The sequence below is a fragment of the Ylistrum balloti genome, unplaced genomic scaffold, assembly GCF_031769215.1.
Source record: "Ylistrum balloti isolate Yb309-2 unplaced genomic scaffold, AGI_CSIRO_Ybal_v1 Utg369992, whole genome shotgun sequence".
Classification (NCBI taxonomy): domain Eukaryota; kingdom Metazoa; phylum Mollusca; class Bivalvia; order Pectinida; family Pectinidae; genus Ylistrum; species Ylistrum balloti.
This window is the reverse complement of record NW_026782074.1, coordinates 790,735-803,830: the sequence shown is the minus strand read 5'-3', so window position 1 is coordinate 803,830 and position 13,096 is coordinate 790,735. Positions and strand designations below refer to the sequence as shown.

At 33.8% G+C, this 13,096-nt stretch overlaps 1 protein-coding gene across 1 annotated transcript in view; it reads right to left on the bottom strand.

Annotated features, from left to right (window-relative positions):
- Nucleotides 1–3,020: 3,020 nt before the first annotated feature.
- The window catches only part of LOC132547984 (protein O-mannosyl-transferase TMTC1-like), a 60,026-nt gene continuing 49,950 nt past the window's right edge, over nt 3,021–13,096 (bottom strand). Inside the window, exons 9-18 of the mRNA XM_060211799.1 lie at nt 10,198–10,362; nt 9,635–9,748; nt 8,966–9,109; nt 8,565–8,776; nt 7,739–7,874; nt 6,260–6,404; nt 5,807–5,944; nt 4,483–4,611; nt 3,473–3,550; nt 3,021–3,231 (exon numbers count right to left, since the gene is read on the bottom strand). Of these exons, the coding sequence (XP_060067782.1) occupies nt 3,106–3,231; nt 3,473–3,550; nt 4,483–4,611; nt 5,807–5,944; nt 6,260–6,404; nt 7,739–7,874; nt 8,565–8,776; nt 8,966–9,109; nt 9,635–9,748; nt 10,198–10,362 (1,387 nt within the window). The 3' untranslated portion in view covers nt 3,021–3,105. The remainder of the gene's footprint in view (nt 3,232–3,472; nt 3,551–4,482; nt 4,612–5,806; nt 5,945–6,259; nt 6,405–7,738; nt 7,875–8,564; nt 8,777–8,965; nt 9,110–9,634; nt 9,749–10,197; nt 10,363–13,096) is intronic.

The following is a 13,096-nucleotide window of genomic DNA, read 5'->3' as shown; positions in this document are numbered from 1 at the left end:
ATTAATTATTATGCTGTGACCAAATATCTCTAGTCTTGGATTAGTTATCATGAAATACTGCATGCCTTGCCAATCACCAATAATATTGATCAAATAATCAAAGAGATGTCAATTTGTGTGATTGGTTAAGTAAAAACTTCAATTTGCTTCATGTCCCATAGCCAGAAATAAAACATGTTAGTACCTAATTATGCAACTAACTGGAATACATTGCCCTGTTTCAGATTTAATTGTTAATTAACTGCTGATTTTTAGATTCCATAACACACAGTCTCTGAGGTCTCCTTGCACACAGTAGATTTAACAACTGATTTTCCTACAGGTTGCTATACACAAAATTTACAGTTTGCAAACCATAGGAAAACATATCAATTAATTTCTATGAACACAAAATAATACACGTCTTATTGAATGAAATGTTCGTTCTGAAGATTTTAACTTTGGAGCTTTATTAAACATGGCCTACTATACTTTTGGTCCATTCATTTTTGTACTCAACAGAATACAAACTTTCACACTCTGATAAAATGATTTTTTTTTTCGTATATTACAAATTATGAAATACTAACATACATAAAATTAATATACATCATGTAGATATAATATGATTGAAATATATTGACTAGAGATGAATTAAAGCACCTATCGGAATCATTTCTATATACACTCATTTACAAATAACAAAACACTGATAGTAGGAAGAACGTGATTTGTACAAATGTTTTGCATTCAATTTTTACACTAAATTATCAAATAATGCTAATCACTTTTTCCACATGGGGAAACACTTGTATAATCAATTATGATTATGAATATGGAATTGACATTTTAAAATAAAACAGAAATATTCAGTTTGATACTGTATATGAAGAAACATTTGCCCTTTTTTGTTTTAATGCTTTTAGTGGGGTTTTGGTTTTGTTTGCTTGTTTGTTTGGATTTTTTTTCATTGCCCGGTGATAAAGTTTCATTTTTGCATAGAAATAAAATCATCTTAAAATAAATTCTTCAACCTTAACATTATAACTTTTTTAAACTGATTTTCATTTTTTGCCCTATTTGCAAAGAGGTTAAAACAGCTAGGCAAAAGATACACTGTGGCAAAAGTTTCCACATACACAGTAATGAAAAATATTCCGTTCACAATATTTTCTTTATTAAAGCTTTCTGTTACTGGCCTTTAAACTATCTCACGAAAAACATGTATCACATGATCAGTTTTACATCCAATAGTCAAGTGAATTTCAATACGGGAAATATGTTATGACATTAAAGAACATATATCTCATTACGGGAAATATGTTATGACGTTAAAGAACATGCGAGTATCAAGTTGACAATATGTATATCTCATTACAGCATATTTTAACACGATATAAATGGATGGAGCAGATTTTCACAGCCTGCATGAATATTGTTTAATAAACTGAAATTTTAAAAATATTTATGATATTCGTGGTACAATTGTATGAATAACTGCATGTGAATCTAAACCTAGATAGCCAGAGGCAGGCTCTTCGATGTTGTAATGAATAACTATAAAAATAATCAAGTTTGTATGAAAAAAAAACTAAAAAAGAACTGTAGAGGTTGAAGATATTTGTCCAAGTGTAACAAGAGGGACATTGGCAAAACAATATCAGTCTATAACAAAGTGAGATACATTATTGTACTGAAATGCATGAGAATATGAATATGTTACCAAAATATCCAAAGTGCCATTGAAAAAGCATTACTAATCAAAACTACAGTTTAGTTTAAAAGAAATTGGCTGATAAAGCATACCAACTTCCAAAGGGATTGGTTAAAAACTGGGACACGAGATCTCCAGACAAGATGAAGATACAGATTCTCTTTTTTAATAAAAAGTTGTGGGACTAAAATACAATTCAGGAAAAACAGTTTAAAACTAAAGGAGGGGGGTCCTAGGCAAGATTATTACAACATGCACAAAGGGCTACAATGCCTTCAAATATTGTCCATGTGAAACATTCACTTCATGTCTTGGTTATAAAGCCTGCCATGTTTAAAGATGATTTGTTGAAATCTTTCAGAGGATATTTCCTCACAAATGAAAGTTTGCAATATATGAAGCCAGAACAATAAACATATTTGATAGGCATATGAAATAACATACACTGATGCATCTTATCAAGAGACACACATATATAAGAATTATTATCAAACAATAAGGAAAATATACATTGATACAATATAAACCAGATCTGACTTACATAATTAAGAAAAAAATAAACATATCTTACTTCATTCTAAAAATAATAAAGTAGACATCATTTACCAACTTACATAAAGAGTTTACATGCATCCCTAATACATCTACTTCAGCAAACAGCAATGTAATGAGAAAACAGATAATATAACAAACAATACATTGTATTGAGACATGAGGAATATGACAAGAATGGCCTACAACTGCATACATTTCTCTATACTTCACTGACTAATTGAGCTACAATAAAGTGGCAAGTAAAGACAATGCTAGCAATTCTGTCTTTATCTAATGCAGAGTTATCTGCTCTTGTGGGCAAGTATGATTTTTTTTCTAACATTAGTTTGTGTGAGAAAATGATTTCTTTTTCATGAGGTTACCCACATAAACAAATGATGTAACGATCAACACCTGCACACAAGAGCAGATAAATCTGCATTGTGACAAAACAGAATACTAAAAGGAGTATATTTTCCATTGCTATCAAATGTACAAGGAGATGCATGTAATCCATATGAAACACCACCTGTTTAGTGAAATTTTGGCAATGAGGCTCTGTATGTAGAGATAATGGTAGAAAAAACAAATTGTACAACACTGAGGTCTAGGATAGATATAAACCACCACACATTTGTAGAAAGACTTCTTGAAAAGAAAATTAATTAAACTTATTTCCTAATACAATCAAAGGAATGTGACTTAATGGCATCATAAAACACCAGAATGAAAAATAATTGTATACACAGGGATTAATATTGATACATAAGATCAAAACAAGAACATGCACTCTTTACTTTCTACAATATCTTATTTTTTTTCTATCATCACAGTCTTATTTTTCCATAATCTGAATTTTGAACATGGATTATCTCCCCTCACAATCGTGATCTTTCCTGGCTTTGGAGGCGTTCCAACTTAAGGAGATTTTCTTTAGCTAAATTGTGGCTTGGATCCATTGAAAGAACACGTAAATAGTGATGCTTGGCTTCTGTATGGTTTCCCTTCAATAAAAACAAACAACCAAATCATTTATTATATATTCACAAGTCTGCTACATATATAAAACAGATACACATGTAGATAATAAAGGGAACATCAAACTTGTTCTCATTCTATTAATAATAGTGCTCACTTGAGCTTTTTCTTCACATTCTATCGGTATATACTAGAATAGCAATGAGGTCACAATCAGTCTGATATTTAACAATGTTAATGTATTAATGAATTGTTGGTTGTACCTACCAGTATGTGATATAAGGCTCCTAAGTTGAGGTGGACTCCTGGAGTGTCTCCTCCTAGTCTCAAGGCTTCACTGAAACTCTGTTAACAAACAAGATACATTTTCAGTGGAAAACAGACCAAGGCACCTTAATCACTGAAGGTTTAAGTCTGATATCTGTTGAGCACGGAATAATCACTACATTTATTTTGACAATTATTTTGAGATCATATGTGCCGTATAAAACATCAAATGTTTTATTTTAGTTTCCCATTTTTGTAAACAATATATGAAAAAGGATCCCATGCAGGTGCTTATGTTAAACAATCAATGTATGGCCTGTTACTGGAGATTATTGTGTCATTGCCTGCCTTGCAGTCTGTGTTACTGCCTATCTTGACAAACCCTTGTGTCACTGTCTATCACGACACATCCTGGTGTTGCTGCCTACATTAACATACCCTTGTGTCAATACCTACCCTGATAAACCTTGGTGTCGATGCCTATCTTGACACATCCTGGTGTCACTGCCTATCTTGACACAGACTTGTGTCACTGCCTACATTGACATACCTTGATACACCCTAGTGTCATTGCCTACAGTTGACATACCCTTGTGTCACTGCCTAACTTGATACGCCCTGGTATCATTGCCTACATTGACATACCCTAGTGTCACTGCCTATCTTGACACACCCTGGTATCATTGCCTACATTGACATACCCTAGTGTCACTGCCTATCTTGACACATCCTGGTGTCACTGCCTATCTTGACACAGACTTGTGTCACTGCCTACATTGACATACCTTGATACACCCTGGTGTCATTGCCTACTGTTGACATACCCTTGTGTCACTGCCTAACTTGATACGCCCTGGTATCATTGCCTACATTGACATACCCTAGTGTCACTGCCTATCTTGACACATCCTGGTGTCATTGCCTACATTGACATACCCTCGTGTCACTGCCTATCTTGACACATCCTGGTGTCATTGCCTACCATGAAACACTCTACTTTCAATGCCTACCTTAATAGCAGCAGAGTATTGCTGTAGGTCTTTGTTGTGATCACCATGTTGCTTGAAGAGGTCTACCAGGGCTTGTCTATCATTGGTCCTCTGGGCTACGGTGACTGCATGGTCTAGATAGGGTAACGCCTGTGGATAACAATGACATTACTTGTAAGCATTAGAAACATCATATAGAACAAAGTCTTCTACATTATAGTAAACAATAAATATAGAACTTAATAAGCTTACATTTTATAAACAATATTTGTTGTTAAATGTCCACTGATTCCTGATCTGGTGTGTGAATCAGTAAGTTTCAGGGTAGCACAATTAATGTGAATAATTATATTCATGAAAGTGTATTCTGTTCCGTAACATAACAGAAGCCAGTTTCCTATGCATTCTGAACATAATTTGCTATTTATCTTTCACCTATATGACATAGAGTTACCTATTATACATTTAAAATGTATGCAAAGTGAACTTGCTTTTCTGTTTTTTCATTTGATTCACACCAGGTTTGAACAGTACATCTAAACTGGCTAAATGTGACAGTCATCCTACACTTTTCTTACCTTTAAGTTAATTTATAAAAGTTATGTAATGTTTATATTGTGAATGGGATTCCCACACTCCCAACTTCTACCTTGTTTTATTTGATGAATCAATTTCTCTACATACAATTACCGATAAGCTAAGGGAGTGGCCCATTGACTTACACAGGAAATCCATCTGTGACCTACATTTTCCAGTAATATGAGTGATTAACATTGACCTAGTTCACAGGGAAATTGAGTTAATGACCTACACAGAAAAGTGACCTTGAGATCTGTGCTAAAGTGACCTGTAACCTGGGCTAGTGACCTTGAACTGATTCAAAAGTAGGTGAGTCAATAACCTACAAAGGAAAATGATCTGTGACATTAAGTGACCTGTAATCTGGGCTGGCCAAACTCTTTAAGATATACTTACTTCCTTGTGCCTAGCCTGCTGTCCAAGGATCTTTGACTAATCTGGGCTGGCTAAACTCTTTAAGACATACTTACTTCCTTGTGCCTAGCCTGCTGTTCAAGGATCTTTGACTAATCTGGGCTGGCCAAACTGTTTAAGACATACTTACGTCCTTGTGCCTAGCCTGCTGTCCAAGGATCTTTGACTAATCTGGGCTGGCTAAACTCTTTAAGACATACTTACTTCCTTGTGCCTCGCCTGCTGTTCAAGGATCTTTGACTAATCTGGGCTGGCCAAACTGTTTAAGACATACTTACTTCCTTGTGCCTAGCCTGCTGTCCAAGGATCTTTGACTAATCTGGGCTGGCCAAACTGTTTAAGACATACTTACTTCCTTGTGCCTCGCCTGCTGTCCAAGGATCTTTGACATCTGTGTAAGAATCTCTATACTGTTGGGAGACAGGCGTATAGCTTGGTTTAGAGCAGCCTCAGATTTCCCAAACTCCAAATTCTTCGCTAGCACCTGTGACTGTTGATTGGTAAACATGTTTTGAATGATCTAACTTAAAGATCTATTCCAAACAGTAAATAACAAGTGTTAAAATCTAGACAAAATCATGTAAGCAAACTGTTAACCATGGAATAAGCCCATTCTTCCCTGGGTGATGCTGTCAACGTCCGTCAGAGAATGATTAAAACAAGCTAATAGTTTAAAAAGAAATTAAATCATAAATAAAGGTTTGATTAAAAGCACAATGTGACAGAAACTTTTCAAGCAAGCAAGTCTATTTATCTGCATAAATATCAATCATTGCTTGTAACTTTAACTAAAACTGATCCTTACATAATGAAAGAGGATATCAGTATTGTTTGGACTGTCCTTCAAAATGCCCTCGTACAGATGTATTGCCTCTCTGCTACGTCCCATCTCAAAGTAAATCACCCCTAGCATGTCCACAGTAGAATCCTCTTTCTTCAGTTTGAGGGCCCTAAAACACACCGATACCAAATTGTCTGTACAGCTGTACTGTTAAGCAAGTATTCAAGAATGAAAAAACATATAATGGTCATTAACTTTCATGTCATGTTCTTGTAACAAAGGTAATTTTTCATCTCGACGCCTCCACCAGGAATCGAACCTGGGACCCCTGGCTTACTAGTCTGTCGCTCAACCAATTGAACTAAAGAAAAGTTCTCTCTAGCTAAGTGGTATATTGCGGCTACTATTTTACCCGGGTTACATTCTTAAAGATTGTTTCAGTTCTCAGGAAGCATTGTCAATACTACTGTATGACTATCTACTGTCAAAAAAATAAAACAAACACTTGTTTTATCTAATACTTTTGACTTATTGTATTCAGGTGTTGTTCTATCATTTCCTATATTCTGTCCTCTAACATTACATAATGTACTGTAGGGTTTTTTTTATCAAAATGGTTTACATTTTTCTATTTTCTAGGAAAGGATAAAATTGCAAACTTACCTAAACCTGAAAATAAGATATACAAAAGACATAATGGGCCTGTGTTGCTCACCTGGTATTCAATGTTTTTCACTAAATATATCAACAATTCACATCATTAACATTCAAAGACGATACACAAAATTGACTCTTGTGACCTTGAATATGATAAAAGGCTATGTCTTGGCAAATTTGCAGCTTCATCCAGGGAACCTTCCAGTTAAATATCATGATTCTGGTCCTTTGGTTAATCAGAACAAAATGTTTGAAGTTTTAAACAAATTTGATTAATGTGACCTGGAATGACTACACAGGTAATTTCTTTTTGCAAGATTTATCAGGCATTTTAGTTAATCAAAATAAGTTGGCTGAAGATTTTCACAAATCTGACCCTTAACCATGAACATGTGTCATATAATTTGTTTTTTCCTATAAAGGGCTTTTTGTCAGCCAAATCTCAGGATTCTAGGCCTTTTGATCAATCTGATAATGTTGTTTGAAGGTTTTAACAAATTTGGACACTTGTGATCCTGAATATGAATTAAGGTAATTCATTTTACTTTTTTTAATTTGTCATGCTTCATTCAGTGAAGTTTCCAAGCAAACACCATGATTCTAAGCTTCTTTGCTATTAAGAAGAAGTTGTCTGAAAGCAAAATACATTTTACTATACTACGAATGGAAATGATCCATCTTTTGTCTGCTGATAGACGGAACCATTAGACTTCCTTACCATCTGTGTGCCAAGTAAGGGAAATGCGCTGTTAGAAACATGTTGTACTTTTTGTTGCCATTGCACTCAACTGAAATATAATCTTATAATTCCCTATAAGCCAAACCAGCAAACTATAACAAACTCACTCTATGAGATGGGTCTCTGCCTGGACAAGTTTGCCCTGGTTCTTCAGACATCGGGCAGCATCAATAATTGATACTGTGTGGGTTGGGTCCACATCCACGGCTCGTTGATAAAACTCTAAGGCCCTTGTCTCCTCTCCTGTGGACAGTGAAAATATCCCCATCATATTTCAAATATTAATTAATCACCAGAAGGGCAATGCCATTTTATACATACATGTAGTTAACAAGTTTATACAAACAACATGGGCTATTTTATGTTTTCCATTTAAAAAAAACTCCTTAAAATAGGTACTGACAACTCACTGACTATAAAATGGCAATGTAGCCCGTGTGAGATGGTGTTAATGAGCTAATGAGTGTTAATTAATCATTCATGAACTATTAAGAATACTAGTATTTTTTTGATTCTTGAAAAACTTTTCATAAATATTCATCAAATACCTTCTATGAACTCTTTTATGAATAATTTCCAAATTAATCTATCATTCATGATTGTTCTTCGGAATGTGATAGTGAATAGTCCATGAATTTTCATGCATTACATATTTTCATTAACATTCATGATTGTTCATTAAAATTTGATGTCACACTCTGAAAAGAACAGAAATTAAGAAAGTTTTAATTCAGTTAATAGATGTCTCCTTGGAGGTAAGTAATTGCACAAAATGACTATCGACTTTGACCTAACGTTTCAACAGCATTTCCTTCTCCGAGTGTTGTCTCAATGAATAATTGTACTCATTCAGCTGATGGAAAGGTCAAGGTTTGATACATATCTATCTACTGGACAATTAGCCTGTCTAATAGATCAGTGATTAGCACTCACCTCTACGATACAGAAAAGTGCCATAGTTATGGTAGGCTTGAGCAGACACTGGGTTATTGGTCAATGCTGATTGGAACAGTCTGTCAGCCTCCATCCAGTTCTGGGTTTCCATCATCATTCCAGCTAGTGCTACAGAAGCTTCCTCATATCTAGAATCAAGCTCAAGAGCTCTTTGCAGAAGGCTTATACCAAGCTCTCGTTCCCCTCTGTTGCTATAAAAGATCCAAGAAAAATGGTATTTGTACCTTAGAATTTCAATACAAAATAATTAACACAGCAATTATTCCATCAATGTACTTCTTTTTCTTTTTCATTTTTTTGGTTTTCATTTCTCTAAAATAATTTTTAAAGTTCAGGTTATCAAAAAGCTCTCCTCACATCAGTATGCATTGTGCACTTACAATAACAGTGTGCCTAGGTTGACATAAGCCCCTTTGTGATCCTCAGCCAGAGCTAGTGCTTGTCTGTAGTGGTACTCAGCTTGTGTTTTGTTGGCCAGCAGTGTCCCTAGATTGTTGTGGGCACTAGGGTTGTCTGGGTACAACCTGATATACAACAATTACAAAATGTTGTGACAAAATACACAATCTAATAGAAGGGAGACAACTCTCTTACACCTAAGCTGTTATGCAAATCTGTTAACCTTTTGAGCAGAGGAGGTTAAAATTGGTTTAAAATTCTCATTGTCTTCTTATGATATTAGTAAAGTCATCTAATCTCACAACTATTTGTTGTCAGTTTTCACTATATATTGTTGTCCATTAGCTAGTCTGTAGGCTAATTATAACCTGCTGTTATCTAATGATTCAATTACAGCATAATAAGGTTCATGAGATTATCATGGTTTTTTGTGTATGCAATGTCTGTTCATTCTTAATATGTTAATGTGCATATATGAAAATAAACATTTAGTCACTATGAAATGTTTAAAATACAGAAAAAATGCAAGAACTCTACTTCATAAGCAATCTTATTAATAACTTTGTGGTTTTGCTGTGGCCTGGAATGTGATTTGACAATAAGACTTATTTCAGTTACCTGGAATATTTTCTTACACCTTTCATACTTACTCAACTGCAATCTTATAGTGATATGTTGCAGCAGCCAGCGACCCTTTGTCTTTGAGGTAATTAGCAAAATTATAATGAACTTTGGCATTGTGTGGCAAAACCTTCACCCCTGATCTGTAAGGTACAAAAATTGTATACTGGTATACTGTCTAACTTATCTAATACTATTCTAATAAGTAAAACATTCTTAAAACAAATAATCTTCGACAATGGTCACACCAAAAATTGACAGCAGTGTCATGAGGATGAGTTTTACACCAAATCAAAGTCAACAATTCAAAGTTTGGTAACATTTTTTCTCTGAAAGATAAAGGTAATTTGAAATTGAAAAATAACATCCAAGAAAATAAATTTTCTTTAGATAAAAATCATTCCTAGACCTGGGATCATTACATAACATTTAAAATTTTATATCAGTTTTTGTTTGTAACTTTCTTTATTATTTTTAAACGATATTAGAAGGATTGATTATCAAATACTGTATCAGTTTAAGTCGGGAAGTTGGAGTGGATACTTGAAAGAAACAAATACACATCAGTAGACTGAAAAAATAAAAACTCTACCTGAAGAGAGACTCCCTCGAGATCCAGGTGTAGTTCTGGTTCCAGGTTTTTGCCATGAGTATGAGAAGTACAAGAACAGAGCTGGTAAGTAGGTGGAATCTCCTGGTTGGAAATCTCTCTAGCAGCTGGTGAACACCCTGTGATATCAGGATACAATAGCCAGAACTGGTGAAAGAAGAAAATTGAGCATTTAAATTAGTACTAATAGAGGTAAAATTACAAACTATTTTACTAATGCATTTTTTTCATAAATGATACTGTTATATTTAAACCTCTTCTACACCTCAAAATTATCTTGAAAAACATAATATTACAACATTGTATGGTACAGTGTAAACAAGTGCTTCAAGGACATTTTACCAATTAATACGATAAAGTGAGGAAAGGGACATAACTCTGTAATACATTGTGAAACTGATGAATGCTTCCCAAAAACACTCTATCGGACACAAAATTATAACAAAGGGCAATAATTTTGTAATTAATTTGGAAAATTGTATATCATCTCAGTATGACCAGTGCATACACTAAGTTTCATTATCATAGCTTGAATAATGAAAGCAACGTTATGCTACAATATTAAATTTTAACAGAAGGCACCAACCCTGTTGCAGTCCCTGAATTTGGTATTTTGCACATCCTCTTTACATGATCAATATATACACCAAGCAAAGGGCAATAACTCTATGATTAAGGGGATGTAGGCACTGACTTTCAAGTTTAAATACAAGAAATTTAGAATTGTTCTCTGGACACAAATGTTTAATAAAAGGCAATAACTCTTATTATCAAAAATTCCTGTTTAATGCAGACCTCTCATTATCAAAGACACCTATTTCTTTCTATACAGAGTTTATACAGACCTCTTGTTTTCAAGAACACCTGCTTACACTGATCTCTTATTATTGGAGATATCACCTTATAGAAATTACAGTTTTTTATGAAAAATATTCTCCTCCCTTAGGCAAAGGCTTACCCCTTCATCAAAACCATTTGCTTTAATGGAGAGCATCACTTGACATAATGTAGGAAAAATCTTAATCATATTCATGAATCAGACATTACATATATATTCAAGGTAATGTTCCTCGAAATATTAAAATGCTAGTATTATAAAGTGGAATCTTAAAAAACACTATTTTTTAATTTGTTTAATTTGGATATTCTAAATATTCATGAGTGACATTAATATATGTTTTTATATTTGAAGCTCTCCAAAAAGTTATTCACAATTTGCTAGAACAAGATAAAAAATCTAATCAAACCATCTCTGAATTCACATCAGAAATATAATGTAGACGTAACTTTAGAATGAAATAAAAAAAGGGTGTATATTAGGGGTTCGTAGTCTGCAGTTATAATATTAAAAACCATTAAATTTCACTACCATCCGTTAACATAAATGAAGTAATAACTTTGGAAATTTTAACAAAATTCATTGAAGCAAGGCCACAAAAAGTTATAATGTACAGTGTAACTTATGCCAGGTGTGACATCTTATTCATGTAAAGTGTTTCATAAAACAGATAAAAAAAGCTGGAGAATCAATTATAGCGTATTGCTCAATGTATCTTGGTCAGGTGATACCTGTTATAAGAAACTGAACACATAATAATTTGTCATCTTTTACTTTGATAATTGTGAAAATATTTCATGTACAATGCATGTCCTTGCACTACAGTGAGATACTTGATCATATAGACTGCAATATCTAGCTGTTTATTTTTTATAACAGTATAAACAGGTTTTTTATTATTGCATTGAGGAAGATTTAAGGTTTGGAAGCATATTCAGTATTCAATATAAAAAGAGTCATATTTCAAATTTATAGCAAGAAAGATTGAAGCAACATAAGTCTTAAAATACAAACTGTGACTGACATTGTAGATGTATAGTAAACATGTACATGGATAAGTGACATTTAAATAGATAAATCAAAATAAGGAATCTGCTTATTGATTTACAAATAAACAATGCACATATACAGAGATGTGGCCCAAGAGCCTTAATGGTCACCTGAGTTACATGCTGTTGTTCTTGAATGTCGTAGGAATAATCTTTCTAACAATTTAAGATAACATGAACTTCAACCAATGTAAATGCAAGGCAAAAGTCAAATGTCAAACACTAACTGCCATCCCATGCTATGACTTCCATCCAGGGACAGTATTTAAAAGGTTCTATCATATCTGGGTATCGAGAAGATTGAGAAAATTGAGTGAGTTTGACCTCTTTTGGCCCTGCCCATCAGCCCCTTGGGGTAAGTCAGGATCAATATGTGCATACCATCAAACTATTACTCTACATTGTCTCCAGATACCAAGACTGAATTATTTCCAATACAAACTAAACAACTTCTGTTTAAAAATGTAATTTTACTACATAAACTATTGCAAAATTTCCCCCCTCCCCAAGAGGAAAGGTAAGACACTGGTGTCATGAAATTTACAATTTTCCATGGTATATGATCCTACCATACTTTAGGTGGTATTGAAAAGATGATTTTTGAAATTCCAAAAATGTGAACCCCAACCCCCTCAAATGTAAGGATTCTGCAAAATAATTGTTTCCTTAGTTTTCCAGAAGAAGTTGAAAATGTTAAATGTTCAGGGACTCACGACAGATGATGCCAGACGAACAGGATCACAATAGGTCACCATAAAATTTGATCTCAGGTGACCTAAATAATGATATAGTTCATAAAAACATGTTCTGCAAACTTGAAATCCTATTCATTATACAAGCTACAACACAAATGCCATTACTCTGAACCTATCAAAAAATATGATCTCAACTCACTTAACCTGAGAGATCTTGAATAAAGTTCAAGGTCTATTATTTGAACAAATAAGTAACCCTTCATCCACTTATGTTAAAAAACCAATATCAACAGTCTGGA